We start from the raw sequence: 21,712 nt of genomic DNA, 5'->3' as shown, positions 1-21,712 counted from the left end.
AAAAAAAAAAAAAAAAAAAAAACATTTAAAGCAAGGGAGATTTTATAAGCAATGCCTTTAAATGTTAAAGACACGTATTTTGCATATTTAACTTGGTCGGTTTATTGTGTTCAAGGGTGATTAAAGGCAATGCTACCTCTGAGGGTTAAGTTCCCACTCAATAAAAAGTCGTCGGACGGTAATCTCCGACCATCAACTTCGATGGAGCTTTTAGAGATAGAAGGTCGACCATTAGTAAATATGTCATTTAGACCAGTCAGAACTCAAACGTCATGATTCAAACAAAAACAAAAATGAGAAATCCGACTCGACTCGATCTCGAATTTTGAATTAGATTTCTCACTTAGAGCAAAACAACAAACATGGTCTTAGTCGAATAAATAAATTTCCCATTTATAAAGTTGAATTTTGAATTAGATTTCTCTTACGCTCAAGGATCAGTTCACAGATATTATCTTCTCTTATGCTCTCAGGGAATGCAACGCCAAAGCAGACACTCTAGCTAAATGGGGTAGAAACAATTGTCAGAAAAGAATTTGGAATGTTGCACTATCTTTTATTTCTGCTTTAAATTAGATACTTTTGTATGGATGGTTTGTTTTTATGCTAGTATATTTCATCAAAAAAAAAGTTGAATTTACAATACAAAAAAATATTATTTGAGAATTATGGCACTTATTAGGGTTGAGAAAAAATCTGAAAACCGTCAAGGGTACCCGAGTCTGTTAGATCCCACGGGGTACCCGAAATCTAAAAGCGTGTTCAACAAGACCAACCCGGTGAAATAAATGGGTCGGGTTCGGGTTTTGTAGTGTTACCCGACATCACACCCGAAGCCACCCGTTAATATTTACCGACATCAACTGCTTAATAATCAGGGCCGGTCCTGAGATTTCGGAGGCCCGAAGCGAGTTTAAAGAATGTGGCCCACATGTGTTTCACAATATAAAAAAAAAAAATTATACATTGGAACTTCTTCGTTTTCCTTACCTCTAATGTCGAGTTTAAACATGAAACTTACGGCAATTACTATGCAGTATGACTCAAACAGTCTAATCGAGGTACTTGAAAATCCGCTCGGATTCGAAGTCAGTCCTTAATCGAACTTCTGATTCAATGGTTCAACAAGATTTGTAGGGAAAAAAATTGAGGCATAAGTGTTGTGGTATTTGATAGTTGTTTAGCAGAGACTAGAGACAAGAAAATTTAGTCATAACTAAATAGCCTATTTTTTTTTGTAAAAATTAATTGTGCTCGTAATGCAACTTTCTTGTAGTGATAGCTTTGTCATAATAAGTTAATACTATATAAATTCGAGTCGTTCAGATTACTTAAGAAAATAGTTCGTGTATTGTTATATAAAAATTATTTTGAGTCTATTACTAAATTTGCGAAATAAAAATTTATAGCCAAGAACTCATAGGTAAGTTGGTAAGTATTCTGAAACTCTAGAGCTCCCAAGTTCGATTCTCAGATGTGGAATCTATGGTTCATCGATCTGGAGTTAGTAAAGTACAAAAAAAAAGTAGTTTGATGACCTTTGTAATGATTATGTAACTAAAATAAAATTTATATTTATGATAATATCAATAATGATAGTTTTTTTTTTTGTTGAAATTTTATAATGATAGTTTTTTTGGTTAAAAGCTCTCCAATGATAGTTAGTATGATGATAGTGATAACAATTATAATTCATTGAATATGTGTCAATAAATCAAATAACAAGCCAAAAATAATAAAATTAATTAAAATATATATAACTAGAGGGAATGTGAGAGGGGTGGGAGAGAGAAATAGTACCAGACTGATGAGAGGAGAGGGGAGGAGAGATTAGCAAGAGTATAAATACACTGTTGTGGGGTCCATATATGGTTACTTTGTTTTGGATTTAATTAAAACAACATTGTTGTGGGCTTGTGGCCCTAATTTCCAAGAAAATACATTGTTGTGGCCCTTTCATATACAAAGTTGTGAGTTTGACGGAAGATTTTAAAGGCACCTCAATTCGAATTCTTCCTAAATGTGGCCCCTAAATTTGGGGGCCCAAAGCGACGTTTTGTTCGCTTTGGGCCCAGGGCCGGCCCTGTTAATAATGCGATCCATTTATACGATATTACCTGTGTACATTTTTGTATGCTTGTTTGTATGTATTTATGTATGTATAACATATATATCACATAATTATACATTACTACATAAAGATATGATGGTGGACCGTAGATGTGACGGTTTTATGGTGGTGGTGACCAAGGTGACAAAATATAGAAGTGACCCAGTGAAATGATGTATAAAATAGATTAAATATACATTAATATTTTTTAAATATTTTAAGTATTCCAATATATTTTTGTCAGCGGTGCTCTTTGACAAGACATTGTTAAGAATAACTTAAATAAATTTCAGTTTTGATGGAAATTTCGGTAGGCAAGGAAATAGAAATACCATTTCAACCGAGATCTTTCGAAATTTTGGTGAAAATTCGATATTCCGACAAATTGATACCCGATAAACCGAAAAAGTCTTACGGGTTTGGACGGATTCTGGATAGTAGAATTTTTAAATTAACCCGTCCCATTAAGCTCGAGAATCGGAATGGACAAAGAGTTTCAAAACCCTACTGGCCCAATTCGATGAATGATATGAACTCGACCAACTCGACCCAAACCGGTTCCCACCCGTACGCGTTATGAACATAGTGTATTCAAATAAACATCATGGGTCATACACAAATATAAAGTCATGAAGCAAAGCACATACACGGATTACAAGCATCCTTATTCATAAAACTTAAATCCTTAAAAGGAGTACTTCGGAATTATAGTGATGTGTTCTTCAATTTTATTAGCACCTTTCTTCTTTTTCCTTTTTCTTAGCGGCTTTCTTTTCATGGCTTTCGTGTAAGGCGAACACACCGCTCCCAACAGCGACGGTAGCTGCTATCTCCTGGGTGATTTTGTGTTTGTGAGCATTCTCAGGATCCTTCTTTGCCTGATGCTTCTCATGCTATAAAAATAAAATAAAAAATTCATAAAAACAAAATATTTGATTACAATTAATGTTTGAATAACCTTAAAACCAGAGGATTAGTACAATCCTATAACAACTAATAATTGACGAAAAGTAGATGTACTTCAGACCTAAATAGAAATCAACTATCCATCAAGAATTAAAAAACCCATTAAGAGAGAGATAGTAGAAAGGAATAGAGCGACCGTTAATTTTGTATAGATCTGAAATAGACGTTGACTTGTATAATTTTCTAGCATTACTCTTTAAGCAGAGTAATGCTACAATAAAAAGACTTACAAGAGCATAAGCACCAGCAGCGATAGCACCTAGTCCACCAAGTTGTTCAAGGTGTTTGTGATGCTTCTTTTCCTTCTCGTAGTCAGGTGCCGTTTCTTCCGATGGGTTCTCCTCCTCCTTGTGGCGGTGGAATAGGCCGTGGTGTTGTTTCTCTTCCGACATGGTTGGTTTAAACTTGTTTGTTTTGGTGTTAATTGAATTATGATTTAGAGATAATTAGGTGTGTATATATAAAAGAAAACTTTAATCGTGCTACCCTGATGCCTTACCAGCTATTACTTAAAATAAGAAATGTCATTTTCTTAATTTGACTAGTATACCTATTATTTATATAAAATTGATACGATCAACATAATTAATTAAACGTGAAACCACGTTTTAGATTCAGAAATAAAATTATGAGTTGAAAAATTCAGTATGGAATAAAGCCTTAGTTCGTGTAGAATTGCTGTTAGGAAAACTGACTTGGTGTCGGTTTCCCAACCGCGGTTGGGTACAAGTAAATTCTTTTGATTTTATTTCTTTATCTCTTCCAAATTTTGTTGTAATTAAAAAATCTCTTTGGATGACGACAAATACCATAATTATTTTTGTAAAATTGAAATCATCAAATTAGGAGTTGAGTATTAGGTTTTGAAGAAGTCTTGCATTCATCAAAGGACCAATCTTCCATTATTCATCGAAGCAACTGTCGTGCTAAACATCTATTGTCTATGGCTCAGGAATGTGGGCAAAGTGCTGGGTCACCCCCACTTCAACATCTCAAATACTAATATTGTGTTTACAGAAAATTAGATTTAACTAAATTTTAGCTCCAACATGTTGGTATGTATATGTGTTTAGGGACGATGTGACGCGGCTGTTGTGTGGGGAGACACTTCCCGCGCCCAACACACACCAACGGTGCTCGAAGAAAAGAGACATGGTCAACGATGAAAGCAATAAGAAAAAAGAGAAAGAAAAAATGAAGATGTTTTGATGATTATATACCTTTGTATGATGAAACACCTACTATGGTACCTCATCCGTAACTTGTGTACATGTAAGTTAATTTGTCGAAATAGATAGTTAAGAGTGAGCTGGACTCTATCGTTTAACCATGCTTGGAAATTGACAAAAATACCTAAAGTGTACAAACTCATTAGTAGTAAGTGAATTATTGAAGGAAAACTGAGACCTGATGTGACCATAGAGAAGCACAAACACTACAAACTGACGTGGTATTTCTGACGGATGAGGTCCGTCGCACATAGTAGAAAAGCCGTCGGAAAAGAATATTTCCGACGAGGCGAGACCGTCGTGACGTAGTCGTAAATGGTGGCGACGCAAATACTATTTCCGACGACCTATGTCCTCGGAAATAGATTCTTTTCCGACAATTTACTTGGAGAATCTCGTCGGAAAAAAATCTGATAAATGTCAACCTAACTCGGGCTATTCCCGATGGTCTGGTTCTGTTAATCCGTCGGAAATACTTTGCAACCAATTCCGACGACTCTTTAACGACGAAAATAGTCATTTAAAAAAAAAAAATGATTTTTTGCTTTTTCCGCTGTTGCTGCTACTGCAGCAACAGCATTATCGATTACATAAACCTGCTGAAAAGAAAAACCAAACATTCACAAGAATAACAAATTAAAAGTAGTGCATATTTCATTAACGAAGTCACATACATGGAAAATAACGAAGTCGAAAACCATTGATGCAAATAATAATATTGGTTTCATACAAGCACATATATACCGTAAAATAACAAAGTCGTTAAGTAATGTAAACAGTAAAACCAACTGAGTCAAAATCGAAGCGTTTGCGGTCCCTAATCAAGAGACTTGACTACTTTGACACAAAAATAAAGACTTCTCCACTTACAAATCACTACAGCTAGGTCTCTTACTACCTTGAACGACTTAGTGGTTCACTAAATGAATGTTAGACAACCTTCTTGAGTAGAGACCTAAATGAGGAGATTTATGTGTCTCTACTCGAAGAGTTTGCGGTCCATAATCAAGAGAGCTGTGAGATTGAAAAAGTCACTGTACAGTATGAAACTGACACCCAAGAAATAGTACGAGAATTTGATAGTATCCTGTTGATAATGGTATCCAATAAAAACACATGTTTCCTATATAAGAGGGAAAAAGTTTGCATCGCATGGAAATCCAAAATATGACATAATCCCCTTCTTTTCAAGTACACATTACATACACAAAACACAAATATAAAATCATGAAGTAAACACACCAATACACATGATGAAAATCTTATTGAAATACTTAGAAATTGTAGTCATGTGTCCCTTAGTTTCATGAGCATGATTCTTCCTCTAGTTTCTTCTTAGCTTCTTTCTTCTCATGGTGTTCATGGAAGGCAAATCCGCCGCTTCCGATCGCTACAGCTGCCGCTACCCCCTCCATGATTTTGTGTTGCTTAGCATTCTCAGGATCTTTCTTTGCTTGATGCTTCTCATGCTACAAAAGTTGAAAACGGACAAGCAATACGAAGAAATTTCAGAACCGTTACAACAACGAAAATACAACACCATCACCGTTATAAAACTTTATTTTAGGAAAATTGTTATCCAAACATAGACTACAAGAATATAAAGACTTACAATGGCATAAGCACCAGCAGCAATTGCACCTAGTCCACCAAGTTGCTCAAGGTGCTTGTGATGCTTCTTTTCCTTCTCGTAGTCAGGTGCCGTTTCTTCCGATGGGTTCTCCTCCTCCTTGTGGCGGTGGAATAGGCCGTGGTGTTGTTTCTCTTCCGACATGGTGTGTTTGGTTATTGGTTTGATTTTCGGTTTATGACTTTAAAAGATGGGAGGTACTATATATAAACAAATTATATTGTTGTGTTTTAAATCGTGCTACCCCTTTCAACAAAAACTAATAATCGTGCTACCCTTAAACATTACCTATTAAAATAAAAAATGTCATATTCGTATGTTGACTAAACCCCCCTATACAGGTGAAATGATCAACAAATTAATTGAAAAATAAAATCAAATTCAAGATTAGAGATAAGGCTGCAGTTTGAAATTGATTGCTGAAAGGCAAGGCCTATTCACAAATTCAGGTATGAAAATATATTTTTTTTCCTTTCCGCAAAAGCTAGGATTTTTTTAAATAAATAAAAACTTGTAGTATATCAAGTGCCAACGAACTTTTCGTTCTTCTATTTAATATGTATAATATAGTAGAATGTTAGTTGATTACTTGATTACATATGAATTCACACACACCAATATATCATGTAAGATAAATTTATTCAAACTAGAAACAATTTGACAGAAGTTTTTAATAATCTTATCAAAAAAGTTTGTATAGTAGTAGATGAGGTAAAAGGTTTGAAATAAGCGACAAATGCAACTATACAGAAACCGAAGTGCTAAATGACACGGCGAAAACTGGATGACACGTCAACACCCTGCCTGGTTCCGTCTGCTTTTGTCAGGCCATTTAAGCGCCAATTTAGGATCTCATTGTCACTCCACATATAATATGGAAAAGTCGTAAAAGAAAGCTACTCCGAATACTTTTCTGCACGGCTTACACATGATACCATATTTCCTATTTTTCGCAAACCTATCTAGAAGACTTTTCATATTTTTAAGGCCTGCAAACATTATCATTGGACCAGCTCTCGAAGTTATGGTTCAAGTTAAAAATAATTAGCCAAAAACAATTGATATTTTGACAAACATGAAACATGTACACCAATAACCACAGAAACTTAAACATAAATTAGAGAAAATAATATTATAACATAAGAGAAGAAGGGGTTATGATGTGACTCTAATTGTTGATTTACTAAAATTACATAAATGTCATTTTAGTTTCAACTTTCAAGATATTGAAGTTTTAAATTTGATATACTAAAATTACATAAATGTCATTTCATTTTCTTGTCCCTCTTCATATATCAACGGGATGTAACACTAGAAAGAACTTCAATTCTTGTCCCTCTTCATATATCAACGGGATGTAACACTAGAAAGAACTTCAACGAATAGGAGGATGGAACAAAGAAGTCGGCGACACTACCAAATTACGATCACATTTTATGTGAAATTATGAGACTCGTACAGTCGTACTGTTGTATAGATATTGACGATAATAGTGATCAAACGGCAAAATTTTCTTGTCTCTATAAATAGAATTTATAACGATTGATTAGGGTTTAAAATTAGGGTTAAAAGAATATATTGAACATATCGAGTACATTTTAATCGGGATCTTTGTCCTGTTTATCTTCTTTGGGCCGGCGGTATGGACGGTACAGTACATATTGGTCTGAGGTAGGGGTGGGAATCGGGCGGGTTCGGTGGGGCTCGGATAATTGTGTCTCGGACTCGGGCGGATCGGGCTCGAGAGTACCATGACCGATCGGGCATTTCGGGCCGGACAAATGTTGACATATTTGTGCCTGCGGCCCGGTTCTACCCGCGAGCCCGAGCGGGCTCTAGCGGGCACGGGCGGACGGGTCGCGGGTTATGTCAAAAAAAACTATTAATTAAAAGTGTAAACTCTAAAACCCTAAATCGTCTAATTTCTGAGAAAAACCCTAAATGGTGGGAATCCAACTTTCTCCCTTCTGAAATCAATCATTCAAACCTACATCAGGTTTCCATTTCACTTTCAATCATTATTGAGATTCCATATCTTCAAGAAATTTCAAGAACCTCCCATTCGATTTCATCACTCATTTCTTTTCTTGAGAAGAGATTTCTTTTCTTTTCATTTCATTTCAAACATTCATCTTCAAAGTAGATCAAACCTAAAGGACTCATCTTCAAAACGTCAGTGGTTAAATTTCACCTTAAAGATTCATGATCTACAAACCCTTTAACACATGTATAGAGACTAAACTTCACTTTCATATAACCAGATGATCTATTGAGCACCAAGATTTAATATGGCAAGTAGTTTCAAGTCAACAAATCCTTTCATATCACCTTAAAGATTCATGACCATTCATATCCTTTCAAGGGTTTGGGCTTATACAACACAGCTATCATCCATAGTTTCAGATGGAATTTTAGAGAGAGAAAGGGAGAGATGGATATCTAGGTTCTTGAGATGGTTTGAGGGAGGAAAGATTTGAGAATAGGGAAGTTAACAGAAGTTAAGTAGAGCATAAAAACGATTTCTCGGGTTATTCGGCGGACAGGTAGCGGGTAGTAACGGTCGGACGGGTAACGGCCGGGTATAACGGGCCGGGACTCGGGTAAGAGACCTTACCCGAGGCCCGCCCACTATAACCCGATTTAACGGGCCGGGTAAGCCCGGCTCGGGCTTACTTCGGGCATCGGATCCCAACGGTCCGGGCGGATAGGGCCGGGTCTCGGGTTCCCGGACCGTTTTCCCAGCCCTAGTCTGAGGCACCACCTTGTTCTTCATACGTCAATACCTTCCCCCGCAAGTTGAAGTGAGGGAATAAACCTAATTGAAGCTGAAGTTGGATAACAATCTGTGGAATTGGTCAAAGCCAAGAGGCTTGGTGAAAATATTGGATACTTTCTCCAATGAGCAAGATGGTAAACCTGAATAAGATCTGAAGCGAGCTATTCTCTGCTGGCAATCAATTTCAATATGCTTAGTTTATTCCATCGGCATCAGGTACCGTCGAAACTACTTGTTTCGCCCCACAAATCTTACCGCCTATCGTGCATGTTTCTCCGACGGTAAAAGAGGAAATCTGTCGGAATTTCTCAATTTTTTGACGGAATTTTGCTAATTCGTTGAAAATAGTGACTTTTTATGATGGCTTTTTATGATGGCTTTCTAGGTTCGGTTGAAAATATTCCGTCACAAAAAACTCGGACTTTTGTAGTGATCAGAATACCATGAAACAACTGATTGCTTCTCTGAACGCCAAGACTATGGACGCTCACTGAGGATTGTAAAGTACCCAGTGGTAGAACGACGAGACATGGTACAAATTGATGATTGTTCATTATTTTATTTTATACTAGGGTATATCCCGTGCCCTAGGGCACGGACACTTGTATAAATTACATGTTACGAAATTTATTGTTAAATTTCAAGTGTAATTTACTGTTAAATTTCAAGTGTAATTTAAATTACACTTGAAATTTATTTTGTTTCTTTTTTTCTTAAATTAGAATTTTTATTTCTAGGGCACAGACGCTTGTATCAGTCAAATGTTACGAAATTTATTGTTATATTTTATTGAGATAGAGAGAGTTTTATCAGTTATTATTTTCTTTGTTTCTTTTCTCTTAAATTAGTTATTATTTTATTGAAAGAGAGAGATTTTAATTTCTTTTTTTTTATCCACCACCATTATTTTAATTTCTTTTCTTCATAATAGAGATTTTAATTTCTATTTTTGGTTCGGACCGTTTTCCCAGCCCTATGGTATATTCCGTGCCCTAGGGCACGGACACTTGTATCAATCAAATGTTACGAAATTTATTGTTATATTTTATAGAGAGAGAGAGAGAGATTTTTATTAGTTATTATTTTTTTGTATTATGTTTTTGTTTCTTTTCTCTTAAATCAGTTATTATTTTATTGAGAGAGAGAGAGAGAGAGATTTTAATTTCTTTTTTTTTACTCTTGAAATTTATTTTGTTTATTTTTTTTTCTTAAATTAGTTATTTTATTTCTAAGAAGGAAAAGATTATTGTATTCTAAATAGGTAACTTTATCTCTACAAAGGACTATATTTTATATTTTATATTTTATATTTTATATTTTATATTTTATATTTTATCTGTTACTTTATTTGTAAGGAAAAGATTATCGTTTTCCCTTCTGTTTTATTATATAGATATTTTATTGAGAGAGAGAGATTTATTATGAATTTCAATATGCTTTCTCCAATGAGCAAGATGGTAAACCTGAATAAGATCTGAAGCGAGCTATTCTCTGCTGACAATCAATTTCAATATGCTTAGTTTATTCCATCGGCATCAGGTACCGTCGAAACTACTTGTTTCGTCCCACAAATCTTACCGCCTATCGTGCATGTTTCTCCGACGGTAAAAGAGGAAATCTGTCGGAATTTCTCAATTTTTTGACGGAATTTTGCTAATTCGTTGAAACTAGTGACTTTTTATGATGGCTTTCTAGCTTCGGTTGAAAATATTCCGTCACAAAAAACTCGGACTTTTGTAGTGATCAGAATACCATGAAACAACTGATTGCTTCTCTGAACGCCAAGACCATGGACGCTCACTGAGGATTGTAAAGTACCCAGTGGTAGAGCGACGAGACATGGTACAAATTGATGATTGTTCATTATTTTATTTTATTTTATTTTATATTATCGAGCAAACAACAGTTAACGACGAACAAAACAAATAAAAAAAACATCACAAACATATGTAAGAAAATATTAAATTAAAATTTGTATAAACACATATCAAAATAGATTAATAAAATATCATCAAACAAGATCAAAACTGATAAAAAATGTCACTAAAACTCAGAACGTATCTGATGTTCTACAACAAACAACAATTTTGAACAACAATTTGTAGAAAGCAAGTACCAATTTGCGTCGAGCAAACAGCAGTTTGTCCTGCCACGTGGTTTCCATAAAGTCGGTGACTCATCACAACCATATCAGCCTATATACACAGGTTTGCCCTGAAATGAGATATGATCTTTTACCCTTCCAAGAGCGACTCATTCTTTCAGGTAAGTGCACCCTATCTCATCCATCTAATATTGTCCCACCGGACTTTAGTATCTCAAAAAGCTGATGTCCCTCCGAATTTGATCTATTCCGGAGATGATAGCTGCCACCGTGAACCACAATTCGAAACAGCGAAGAAATGAGGATATACCTATTCTACCCGACTTCGGAACTCGAGGAGTGATCGGACCGGACAGTCCCTTCCTGGAGGAAAGACTTGGTTGGTTGGGCAGTCTTACTCCATGTGATCCAATGCCAATTTCTCCTATTAGAGCTAACAAAAATGGATAATTGTGTAGAGCTACCAAAATAATTATATGAACATAGAAGTAAGGATGAGAGACATCACAATGAAGATGGCTAGCTACTTGGCTAGACCCTAATTTTCTTATCAAAATTTATTGGCATAGACAAAAATTCAGTTTTTCGACTATATGATGAAATTCCATAGACATAAGTGTTAGAGATACAAATATGGATCGGCCACCCGATCCATATGCCACACACACGACCGACCCGGTCAACCCAAGAAGACCGGTCCCACCGGTTCCACCTCCTCTTTGTATTTAGATTAGCATAAATCTTTTTGTATGTTTATCATAGATTTACCCTAACTATGTTTCCTTTTACTATAAATACATGTAACCTTCAATGTAATCAATACAAGAGAACAATTAATCTCTACTTATCTCTCTCTTTACTTTCTAGAAATCGGCATCTCTCTCTCTCTAACTCTCAAGTTCGATTCCAATCGAACTATCAAATTGATAGTTCTCACATGGTATAAGAGCTAGAATTTTTTTTTTTCTGAAATTATTTTATTTTCTTCTCTTATTTCACTATGACTACACCTACTGATGTTGCTTCTTCTGAATATACTCCTGGTACTCCACCTCATTCTTCTGTTATGTTTGGTATTCACCATTCTGATTCACCTAGCTACCACCATTCTGATAACCCCTCTGTTAAGTGGAGATAACTATGCCTCCTGGTCTCGAGGTATGAAAATGGCATTACGAGCAAAAGATAAGCTCGGTTTTGTTGACGGTTCTATTCAAAAACCGACTACTCCCGTTGACTTACATGCATGGGAGAGATGTAATGATCTTGTCTCGAGTTGGCTTGTCAATTCAGTCAACCCTGACATCCGTCAGTCCATTCTCTATGATGAATCTGCTGCAGATATATGGAACAATCTTTATGACAGATTTCATCAAACAAACGCGCCTAAGATTTTCCAACTTAAGCGCGCGATTTCCACCTTGAAACAGGAAGGTTCAGATGTCTCAACTTACTTCACTCTTCTCAAATCCCATCAGGATGAGCTTCAATCTCTTCTTTCTATTGAACCGTGTTTATGTGGTCACGGTAAAGCTCTCATTGATCGATCCAATCAGGATCGAGCCATTGAGTTCCTTCAAGGACTCCATGATCGATTTGCCGCTATTCGGAGTCAAATCCTACTAATGGATCCCTTCCCTTCAGTACTCAAAATTCATAGCATGGTTAAGCAGGAGGAGATCCAACAAAATCTCACGAATTCGGATCTTGGGAGCTCGGAAGCCGACAGTACTCTCACCGTCGGCCACTTGGTGCGGACGCTTTCCGCCATACTATTGGCAAGTTGGGCCTCATTGACATTCCGACTCCAACTTGAGGGGGAGTGTTAGAGATACAAATATGGATCGGCCACCCGATCCATATGCCACACACACGACCGACCCGGTCAACCCAAGAAGACCGGTCCCACCGGTTCCACCTCCTCTTTGTATTTAGATTAGCATAAATCTTTTTGTATGTTTATCATAGATTTACCCTAACTATGTTTCCTTTTACTATAAATACATGTAACCTTCAATGTAATCAATACAAGAGAACAATTAATCTCTACTTATCTCTCTCTTTACTTTCTAGAAATCGGCATCTCTCTCTCTCTAACTCTCAAATTTCGATTCCAATCTAACTATCAGATTGATAGTTCTCACAATAAGATTAAACATTTAACCATTTAGCCCATAATCAAATTGGAACAAAATGACAAGTTAGAGTTAGGAATCAGCTGCCACTTTAGCAAAAAAGCAATTAATTCTCTAATTAAGGAAAATTTTCTTACTAATATAATGTTTTGGTCTTTCCTCCTAAGAAAATACTAGCCGTTGGCAATGTTTCCACCATTAGAGTTTCATTCACTCTTATACTGAAAACACCTCAAATCTTTTAAATTAACAGAGAAAAATCAAATCAAAGAATTAGATTTTGGGGTTACATTTTTGTTTAGAATATCTCCAAGAAAATATATTCTTAGAGAAGAGAGAGAGAGGAGGGAAATGTCAAATTCAAGAAGAGGTGCAGCTTGCAAATCTCTGAGAAGAAGATGTGCTGAAGATTGTGTTTTGGCTCCTTATTTTCCTTCTATTAACCCTCACAGATTCTCTTGTGTTCATAAAATCTTTGGTGCCAGCAATGTTGCTAAAATGTTAAAGGTACATATTATTTATTTATGTATTTATTATTATTATTATTTATTAGTGTTATTATTATTATTATTATTATTATTTATGTTGTTATTAGTGAGATAATCTGAGACATGACTCAGAAATTAGTGACATTATGGGTCCAAAAAGTCGAAAATTTCTAGCAGTCATCTGTCTCAGTTTATCTTCTATTTAAATTAACAATGTCAATATTGTTTTCATTGATTCTCTAATTTGTTGTCATTATTGTTGGTGTAATTTGATTCTTGCTAGCTTTCCCACATGCTTCCTGTGTTCATAAATTAGTAAACCTAATAAATGCTTAGTTGTAAAATTTATGAAACTATTGACAAGGTTTTTGTGTGGTCTTGAGTCATTACGCCGCGTAATTTACGCGTAACAACATTAACAGTTCTACAATATATTCATTTTCGTAGTGCAGATGTTCTTAATAAGTTTTGGAATTACTGTAACAATACATACAAATTGTATAGTAAATTGAAACCATAAAAAAGTTTTGTCGTATACTTATTCTAATTCAATTGTATGAATAGCTTTATTGACATTTTAATGGTCTAAATGATATGGTAGACCAAACATTAAAGATCACAGGATTTGTTTTTGAATTTGTACAAATAGTTGGTTTTCCATGAAATTATACGATGCAGCGTCTACCAATGGATCAACGGTTAGATGCAGCAAATTCAATGTCCTGTGAAGCAACCATACGCGTCGAAGACCCAGTTTATGGATGTGTGAGAATTATACATCAATTACAACAAGAAATAATTAGGGTTCAAAGTGAGGTTGCTAAAATACAAGGTGAGATTGCTTATCATGCTCAAGCATCCCAACATCAAAATATGGATGGGGTTGGGATCAATGTTGACCAAGGTGGAGCATCCAGTTTCCATGAAAGTCATGCTCTTCATTTGGACCAACAACCTTTCGAATTTCTTCAATAAGAATACTTATTTATTTATTTATTTATGCTATATTTGTTTGGCTCCTTCTATGTACATGTCAATAAAGTTAATTGTAAGTGGTGAAAAACCTTATTGTGAAGGTTTATATTTATGTAATGGGAGTTGTATGATGTGTTAAAATATCAAATCAAACTAAATGTGAAATCAGACATGGAGATGAAGTTTTGTAATCTAGAGAAAGAAAAGATTGATCGAGATGTTGAGATCAAGAAATTGTAGAAGCAGCTTGATATCGTCAATGGAGAGTTAGGTCGTGAACGAAGTTCTTCTGAAGTTGTTGTTCGTGAGATGAATTTGATCCAGAAGAATCTCGATATTCAGGTAATTGAATCTAAAACTTTGAAATCAAATTTCATTGAACTTGATAAAATTATATTAAAAATTCAGGAGAAACTGAATCAATTAGAGAAAGAGAAAGAAATACTTATTGAGGAAGGAAAAGTGAGGGAAATGAATATTCAATCTTTGATTAAGGAAAAAGATTTAGTTGATGGAAAGTTGATTGATTCCTTGAAATCAATTGAGAATCTGAAGAGAGAGAAAGACGAACTTGTTAGAGAGAAGGAAGAGATTAATGAAGAGATTAATGAACAGGAAACTAATCTGAAGATGAAGATGGATGACTTACAAAAGGAAGTTGAAAAGCTTAAAACCACCATATCTGTAATGGAAAAGAGTGAAGTAGAATTACAGTCGAAAGTTTCGAACACTTTGGATGAAGTAGCAAGAAAGTTTAAGAAAATAGACGAAGAGAAAGCTAATCTTGAGAAGGAAAAGGTTAAGAGAGAGACTGAAATTGAAGAACTTCAAAAAGAATTGAGCAATCTCAGAGTTGTTTCATCAAAACATGAGGAATCTTACAAAACCCAAGTGGGAAAAACTAGCAAACTTCAATCCGAATTTGAGAAAATGAAGGATAATCTTGAAAGGGTTACTCTTGAAAAGAATGGTGTTCAAAAAGATCTTGAATTGAAGAAGAAAGATGAAACTATCTTGAAGCAAAAAGTTCAGGAATTAGAGAAGAATATAAAAAAGACACTTAAAGAACAAAATCAACAAAAGAAGGAATTCCGACAACGTTGGATTCGGTATGAAGTTGGTGTTTTGGTCCTTATTCTTCTTCGAAATTCCGGCAAATGTCGAACAAAGTGGGAATTACGGATCGCCATAACAGAGTTCACCGTTTGCTGGTGCATTACGTTATTTTCTTCATCAAACGGTTCGGGACGAACCTCTTGGGAGAAGGGGATGCTGATGCAGGGGCACCCGGCGTGGAGGCTTTTTCCATGACTAAACCGGGCCATGGCCATCCGGCCATGGAGAGTAGCTTTAGGAAGTCCCAATTTTAGTATGATTATTAGAGAATTTAGGTTTAGGAAATTATGTTATTTTAGTATTTCCAATAATTGGAAAGGTCCAGATTTGAGTCTAGTTATTTAGGAAGTTGCAGTATTTTATTTATTTAAGAAAGTCTAATTCAAGTCTATCTAGGAAAGTCCAGAATCCTATAAAAGGATATCTAGTTTGTCCATTATTGGCATGTTGAAGAGAAAACTCAATCAAGTTTAATCGAGTTTACAGTTATTTAGAGTTATTTAATCGTTATTTTATCGTTCTTCGTATTAGTTTATTTTATTCTTAAATTCCGCTGCGTTCTACATCAGCTAGTGCACACAAAAAAAATTGACGAATTTTATGCCGAAATGATGCAGCAAGTTTTTTTGAAAGTTTGACTTCATCAGAACCGTTCTTTTTACAGGCCGTTTATTTTTAACAGTCAAGATTCGATCAAACTTTCAAATAAAACTTTGCCACGTCATTTCGGCATAAAACTCCTACAATTTTTCCAGTAACCTAGCATTACCGATTCTTGATTAGTAAAAGTATGAAGATTTGTTCCCACTACATCATATGTATTCTAAAATTGTTTTCCTCACAATGAGTCCAGAACCCCAAACTTCTATTTTCATTTCAAGAAAGTAAAAGACATTATTACATCACAAGAAAGTACAAGTGAAGTCCTCTTGGTAAACTCATACATCATCCTTCAGTGAACTTGATTAAAAGCCTGCATTTTCCACCACATCTTCGACAAAAGATGATAAGTAAGAGCGGGGAGAGTTGCGAGCAGAGCAGTTAGCCCGTATCTCTCCTTGAGTACTCCAGTATATTTTTGTCAGCGGTGCCTTTTGACAAGACATTGTTAAGAATAACTTAAATAAATTTCAGTTTTGATGGAAATTTCGGCAGGCAGGGAAATAGAAATACCATTTCAACCGAGATCTTTCGAAATTTTGGTGAAAATTCGATATTCCGACAACTTGATACCCGATAAACCGAAAAAGTCTGACGGGCTTGGACGGATTCTGGACACTAGAATTTTTAAATTAACCCATCCCATTAAGCTCGAGAATCGGAATGGACAAAGAGTTTCAAAACCCTGCTAGCCCAATTCGATGAACGATATGAACTCGACCGACCCGACCCAGACCGATTCCCACCCCTACACATTATGAACATAGTGTAAATCGAAAACATAACATAATGGTTTTCAAATAAACATCATGGGTCATACACAAATATAAAGCATGAAGCAAAGCACATACAAGGATTACAAGCATCCTTATTCATAAAACTTAAATCCTTAAAAGGAGTACTTCCGAATTATAGTGATGTGTTCTTCAATTTTATTAGCACCTTTCTTCCTTTTCCTTTTTCTTAGCGGCTTTCTTTTCATGGCTTTCGTGTAAGGCGAACACACCGCTCCCAACAGCCACGGTAGCTGCTATCTCCTGGGTGATTTTGTGTTTGTGAGCATTCTCAGGATCCTTCTTTGCCTGATGCTTCTCATGCTACAAAAATAAAATAAAAAATTCATAAAAACAAAATATTTGATTACAATTAATGTTTGAATAATCGTAAAACCAGAGGATTAGTACAATCCTAGAACAACTAATAAATGACAAAAAGTAGACGTATTCCAGACCTGAATAAGAATCAACTGTCTATCAAGAGTTAAAAAATCCATTAAGAGAGAGGTAGTAGAAAGGAAAAGAGCGACCGTTAATTTTGTATAGATCTAAAACAGACGTTGACTTGTATAATTTTCTAGCATTACTCTTTAAGCAGAGACTGTGAGAATAAAAAAGACTTACAAGAGCATAAGCACCAGCAGCGATAGCACCTAGTCCACCAAGTTGTTCAAGGTGTTTGTGATGCTTCTTTTCCTTCTCGTAGTCAGGTGCCGTTTCTTCCGATGGGTTCTCCTCCTCCTTGTGGCGGTGGAATAGGCCGTGGTGTTGTTTCTCTTCCGACATGGTTGGTTTGCTTGTTTGTTTTGGTGTTAATTGGGTTATGATTTAGAGATAATTAGGTGTGTATATATAAAAGAAAACTTTAATCGTGCTACCCTGATGCCTTACCAGCTATTAATTAAAATAAGAAATGTCATTTTCTTAATTTGACTAGTATACCTATTATTTATATAAAATTGAAACGATCAACATAATTAATTAAACGTGAAACCACGTTTTAGATTCAGAAATAAAATTATGAGTTGGAAAATTCAGTATGGAATAAAGCCTTAGTTCGTGTAGAACTGCTGTTAGGAAAACTGACTTGGTGTCGGTTTCCCAACCCGGTTGGGTACAAGTAAATTCTTTTGATTTTATTTCTTTATCTCTTCCAAATTTTGTTGTAATTAAAAAATCTCTTTCGATGACGACAAATACCATTATTATTTTTGTAAAATTGAAATCATCAAATTAGGAGTTGAATATTAGGTTTTGAAGAAGTCTTGCATTCATCAAAGGACCAATCTTCCATTATTCATCGAAGCAACCGCCGTGCTAAACATCTATTGTCTATGGCTCAGGAATGTGGGCAAAGTGCTGGGTCACCCCCACTTCAACACCTCAAATACTAATATTGTGTTTACAGAAAATTAGATTTAACTAAATTTTAGCTCCAACATGTTGGTATGTATATGTGTTTAGGGACGTTGTGACGCGGCTGTGTGTGTGGGGAGACACTTCCCGCGCCCAACACACACCAACGGTGCTCGAAAGAAAAGAGACATGGTCAACGATGAAAGCAATAAGAAAAAAGAAAAAGAAAAAATGAAGATGTTTTGATGATTATATACCTTTGTATTGATGAAACACCTACTATGGCACCTTTGTATGCCTTTATAGTAGTTTAGATGAAACAAATTAAACTTAGAAAGAGTAAGAGAAGCTGGACAAAGAAATTCTTTGACCCTGACTTTATTACTACTATTCTAGTGAATATTGATTTGCTGAATAATGAGTTTATATCTAGTTATGTGATGGAGAATGACCCCAGGACTTATCATGAGACCGTAACTTGTGTACATGCAAGTTTGTCGAAATAGATAGTTAAGAGTGAGCTAGACTCTATCGTTTAACCATGCTTGGAAATTGACAAAAATACCTAAAGTGTACAAACTCATTAGTAGTAAGTGAATTATTGAAGGAAAACTGAGACCTGATGTGACCATAGAGAAGCACAAATTACACTACAAACTGACGTGGTATTTCTGACGAATGAGGTCCGTCGCACATAGTAGAAAAGCCGTCGGAAAGACTATTTCTGACGAGGTGAGACCGTCGTGACGTGTCGTAAATAGTGGCGACGCAAATACTATTTCCGACGACCTAAGTCCTCGGAAATAGATTCTTTTCCGACAATTTACTTGAAGAATCTCGTCGGGAAAAATCTTATAAATGTCAACCTAACTCGGGTTATTCCCGATGGTCTGGTTCTGTTAATCCGTCGGAAATACTTTGCAACCAATTCCGACGACCATTTTCCGACGAAAATAGTCATTTTAAAAAAAAAAAAAAAAAAATTGATTTTTTGCTTTTTCCGCTGCAGCAACAGCATTACCGATTACATAAACCTGCTGAAAAAAAAAATCAAACATTCACAAGAATAACAAATTAAAAGTAGTGCATATTTCATTAACGAAGTCACATACATGAAAAATAACGAAGTCGAAAACCATTGATGCAAACAATAATATTGGTTTCATACAAGCACATATATACCGTAAAATAACAAAGTCGTTAAGTAATGTAAACAGTAAAACCAACTGAGTCAAAATCGAAGCGTTTGCGGTCCCTAATCAAGAGACTTGACTACTTTGACACAGAAATAAAGACTTGACTACTTTGACAATTACTCTCCACTTACAAATCACTACAGCTAGGTCTCTTACTACCTTGAACGACTTAGTGGTTCATTAAATGGATGTTAGACAACCTTCTTGAGTAGAGACCTAAATGAGGAGATTTATGTGTCTCTACTCGAAGAGTTTGTGGTCCCTAATCAAGAGCTAGAGCTGTGAGATTGAAAAAGTCACTGTACAGTATGAATCTGACACCCAAGAAATGGTACGAGAATTTGATAGTGCAGTAATGGTATCCAATAAAAACACATGTTTCCTATATAAGAGGGAAAAAGGTTGCATCGCACTAATCCAAAATATGACATAATCCCCTTTTTTTCAAGTAAGCATTACATACACACAACACAAATATAAAATCATGAAGTAAACACACCAATACACATGATGAAAATCTTATTGAAATACTTAGAAATTGTAGTCATGTGTCCCTTAGTTTCATGAGCATGATTCTTCCTCTAGTTTCTTCTTAGCTTCTTTCTTCTCATGGTGTTCATGGAAGGCAAATCCGCCGCTTCCGATCGCTACAGCTGCCGCTACCCCCTCCATGATTTTGTGTTGCTTAGCATTCTCAGGATCTTTCTTTGCTTGATGCTTCTCATGCTACAAAAGTTGAAAACGGACAAGCAATACGAAGAAATTTCAGAACCGTTACAACAACGAAAATACAACACCATCACCGTTATAAAACTTTATTTTAGGAAAATTGTTATCCAAACATAGACTACAAGAATATAAAGACTTACAATGGCATAAGCACCAGCAGCAATTGCACCTAGTCCACCAAGTTGCTCAAGGTGCTTGTGATGCTTCTTTTCCTTCTCGTAGTCAGGTGCCGTTTCTTCCGATGGGTTCTCCTCCTCCTTGTGGCGGTGGAATAGGCCGTGGTGTTGTTTCTCTTCCGACATGGTGTGTTTGGTTATTGGTTTGATTTTCGGTTTATGACTTTAAAAGATGGGAGGTACTATATATAAACAAATTATATTGTTGTGTTTTAAATCGTGCTACCCCTTTCAACAAAAACTAATAATCGTGCTACCCTTAAACATTACCTATTAAAATAAAAAATGTCATATTCGTATGTTGACTAAACCCCCCTATACAGGTGAAATGATCAACAAATTAATTGAAAAATAAAATCAAATTCAAGATTAGAGATAAGGCTGCAGTTTGAAATTGATTGCTGAAAGGCAAGGCCTATTCACAAATTCAGGTATGAAAATATATTTTTTTTCCTTTCCGCAAAAGCTAGGATTTTTTTAAATAAATAAAAACTTGTAGTATATCAAGTGCCAACGAACTTTTCGTTCTTCTATTTAATATGTATAATATAGTAGAATGTTAGTTGATTACTTGATTACATATGAATTCACACACACCAATATATCATGTAAGATAAATTTATTCAAACTAGAAACAATTTGACAGAAGTTTTTAATAATCTTATCAAAAAAGTTTGTATAGTAGTAGATGAGGTAAAAGGTTTGAAATAAGCGACAAATGCAACTATACAGAAACCGAAGTGCTAAATGACACGGCGAAAACTGGATGACACGTCAACACCCTGCCTGGTTCCGTCTGCTTTTGTCAGGCCATTTAAGCGCCAATTTAGGATCTCATTGTCACTCCACATATAATATGGAAAAGTCGTAAAAGAAAGCTACTCCGAATACTTTTCTGCACGGCTTACACATGATACCATATTTCCTATTTTTCGCAAACCTATCTAGAAGACTTTTCATATTTTTAAGGCCTGCAAACATTATCATTGGACCAGCTCTCGAAGTTATGGTTCAAGTTAAAAATAATTAGCCAAAAACAATTGATATTTTGACAAACATGAAACATGTACACCAATAACCACAGAAACTTAAACATAAATTAGAGAAAATAATATTATAACATAAGAGAAGAAGGGGTTATGATGTGACTCTAATTGTTGATTTACTAAAATTACATAAATGTCATTTTAGTTTCAACTTTCAAGATATTGAAGTTTTAAATTTGATATACTAAAATTACATAAATGTCATTTCATTTTCTTGTCCCTCTTCATATATCAACGGGATGTA

General features: G+C 35.4%; 4 protein-coding genes across 4 annotated transcripts; all 4 read right to left on the bottom strand.

The window, feature by feature from the left end:
* Positions 1-2,684: 2,684 nt before the first annotated feature.
* LOC147551930 (abscisic stress-ripening protein 3-like) lies at positions 2,685-3,501 on the bottom strand. Its single transcript, XM_086669611.1, has 2 exons — positions 3,307-3,501; positions 2,685-3,003 (listed from the first exon to the last, which is right to left on the bottom strand). The coding sequence occupies exons 1-2, from the start codon at positions 3,466-3,468 to the stop codon at positions 2,842-2,844; spliced, it is 324 nt and encodes a 107-aa protein (XP_086525737.1). The 5' UTR covers positions 3,469-3,501; the 3' UTR covers positions 2,685-2,841.
* Positions 3,502-5,407: 1,906 nt separating this feature from the next.
* On the bottom strand, positions 5,408-6,132 carry LOC147551929 (abscisic stress-ripening protein 3-like). The gene is made up of 2 exons (XM_086669188.1): positions 5,918-6,132; positions 5,408-5,774 (listed from the first exon to the last, which is right to left on the bottom strand). The coding sequence occupies exons 1-2, from the start codon at positions 6,077-6,079 to the stop codon at positions 5,610-5,612; spliced, it is 327 nt and encodes a 108-aa protein (XP_086525314.1). The 5' UTR covers positions 6,080-6,132; the 3' UTR covers positions 5,408-5,609.
* A 10,821-nt stretch (positions 6,133-16,953) lies between these two features.
* On the bottom strand, positions 16,954-17,784 carry LOC147551928 (abscisic stress-ripening protein 3-like). Its single transcript, XM_086670107.1, has 2 exons — positions 17,590-17,784; positions 16,954-17,286 (listed from the first exon to the last, which is right to left on the bottom strand). The coding sequence occupies exons 1-2, from the start codon at positions 17,749-17,751 to the stop codon at positions 17,125-17,127; spliced, it is 324 nt and encodes a 107-aa protein (XP_086526233.1). The 5' UTR covers positions 17,752-17,784; the 3' UTR covers positions 16,954-17,124.
* A 2,158-nt stretch (positions 17,785-19,942) lies between these two features.
* LOC147551927 (abscisic stress-ripening protein 3-like) lies at positions 19,943-20,588 on the bottom strand. The gene is made up of 2 exons (XM_086670754.1): positions 20,387-20,588; positions 19,943-20,243 (listed from the first exon to the last, which is right to left on the bottom strand). The coding sequence occupies exons 1-2, from the start codon at positions 20,546-20,548 to the stop codon at positions 20,079-20,081; spliced, it is 327 nt and encodes a 108-aa protein (XP_086526880.1). The 5' UTR covers positions 20,549-20,588; the 3' UTR covers positions 19,943-20,078.
* Between the last annotated feature and the right edge of the window lie 1,124 nt (positions 20,589-21,712).

The sequence above is a fragment of the Eschscholzia californica genome, unplaced genomic scaffold (assembly GCF_041429995.1).
Source record: "Eschscholzia californica isolate CP2 unplaced genomic scaffold, dmEscCali1.0.p SCAF_3, whole genome shotgun sequence".
Lineage (NCBI taxonomy): Eukaryota > Viridiplantae > Streptophyta > Magnoliopsida > Ranunculales > Papaveraceae > Eschscholzia > Eschscholzia californica.
Note: the sequence above shows the minus strand (reverse complement) of the source record. Positions and strands in the feature narration are given on the sequence as shown.